The sequence below is a fragment of the Sinocyclocheilus anshuiensis genome, unplaced genomic scaffold, assembly GCF_001515605.1.
Source record: "Sinocyclocheilus anshuiensis isolate Anshui unplaced genomic scaffold, SAMN03320099.WGS_v1.1 scaffold1064, whole genome shotgun sequence".
In the NCBI taxonomy this organism is placed as follows: domain Eukaryota; kingdom Metazoa; phylum Chordata; class Actinopteri; order Cypriniformes; family Cyprinidae; genus Sinocyclocheilus; species Sinocyclocheilus anshuiensis.
Window position 1 is genome coordinate 1 of NW_015552612.1, and position 1688 is coordinate 1688.

Sequence of the window (1688 nt, forward strand, 5' to 3'; positions counted from 1 at the left end):
TCCAAATCCTAGAGGAAATGACATATAAAATCCATTTTCACTTTTGAAATCATGTCACAACTATCGGTTTAATAGAATTTTTTCCTGTGGGTCCACAGAACATTTGCCATCTTAGTGACGAGAACACACCTGTGAGGTCTGGGTGAAAGCCTCGAAGAACTCTTCAATATCAAGGAAAGAGTTGCCGCCCTCTAGACGATCAAAGACCATTTCTATCAGGTGTGCGTTGTTCTGCGCTCCAGAGTGTAGTGTCAGCTGAGCAACTTGAGAAGCGCTCAGAAGGTCCAAAGACTCAAACTGCAGAAGATAAAAAAACACCATTTTTCAAATGACATGGTTGCCCACAACAGTCACGGGAGCAATTGTTGAGCACGGCGGCCTCCTTACGCTGTCAAAGCCTGTGTTGAGGTCACGCAGGTCTTGGTAATCCACATAGATGGAGAACTTGCCAAAGAGACTCAAACTGCAGAAGATAAAACAACACCATTTTTACAAATGACATGGTTGCCCACAACAGTTACGGGACCAACTGTTTAGCATGGCGGCTTCCTTACGCTGTCAAAGCCTGTGTTGAGGTCACGCAGGTCTTGGTAATCCACATAGATGGAGAACTTGCCAAAGCTCTCCTCAAGCCAAGTGCTGAGGCTGCCGGTGCCGGACCCACAGGTTGAGCCTACAGCAATGATGCACAGAAATGACTAGTTAAGAGACAAGTTCGTTCACAACCACAAGCAGTGCTGACTTTCAGCACGGAACACAACCAAAGCACTCCACCCTCGCTGAACTTACTCCACGGGTGACTCTGCTTCAGGTAGCCCAACATGACTGGGGTGAGCTCCTGCTGTCTCAGCGAATTCATCTGATCAAAGACGCTGCTCAGAGCACCAACGCTATAGTGGAAAGATCAAAAGAAAAGGTAAGGACGACACCCGTTTAGCGCGTCTTCTCATCACTCACTAAACATGCTGTAGAAATATCCTCTCCTTCCCTCTGAGAGTGCTGTAACGCACTTGTTACAGTGCTATCTGGCATTTGGGCAACGCTACGTACATGACATGGTATGCGTTGCAGTCTGTGTTTGATGTTACTGTCTGGAGCATCTCTGCAGTCAAGCTGGGGAGGAGAGGAACCAGTTTCACCGTGAACCAGGAAACCCAGTCGTGGCTCAGGAATTCGGCAAAGTGAAGATTGATGATGGTGAAGGTTCGATTCATCATGATGTCCCTCACCACAGGATTGATGTCCAAATCCTAGAGGAAATGACAAATAACAATCCATTTTCACTTTTGAAATCATGTCACAACTATCGTTTTAATGGAATTTTTTCCTGTGGGTCCACAGAACATTTGCCATCTTAGTGACGAGAACACACCTGTGAGGTCTGGGTGAAAGCCTCGAAGAACTCTTCAATATCAAGGAAAGAGTTGCCGCCCTCTAGACGGTCAAAGACCATTTCTATCAGGTGTGCGTTGTTCAGCGCTCCAGAGTGTTGTGTCAGTTGAGCAACTTGAGAAGCGCTCAGAAGGTCCAAAGACTCAAACTGCAGAAGAGAAAAGAACACCATTTTTTAAAATGGCGTGGTTGCCCACAATAGTCACAGGAGCAATTGTTTAGCACGGCGGCCTCCTTACGCTGTCAAAGCCTGTGTTGAGGTCACGCAGGTCTTGGTAATGCACATAGACGGAGAA

General features: G+C 46.8%; 1 protein-coding gene across 1 annotated transcript; it reads right to left on the reverse strand.

Moving 5' to 3' along the window:
- Positions 1-129: 129 nt before the first annotated feature.
- Positions 130-1682, reverse strand: LOC107665915 (uncharacterized; the record flags this gene model as incomplete). The annotated part of the gene is made up of 6 exons (XM_016456979.1): positions 1632-1682; positions 1373-1540; positions 1051-1250; positions 790-890; positions 555-673; positions 130-297 (listed from the first exon to the last, which is right to left on the reverse strand). Coding segments are annotated over exons 2-6 (669 nt in total), but the record flags the coding sequence as incomplete, so codon positions are not given.
- Between the last annotated feature and the right edge of the window lie 6 nt (positions 1683-1688).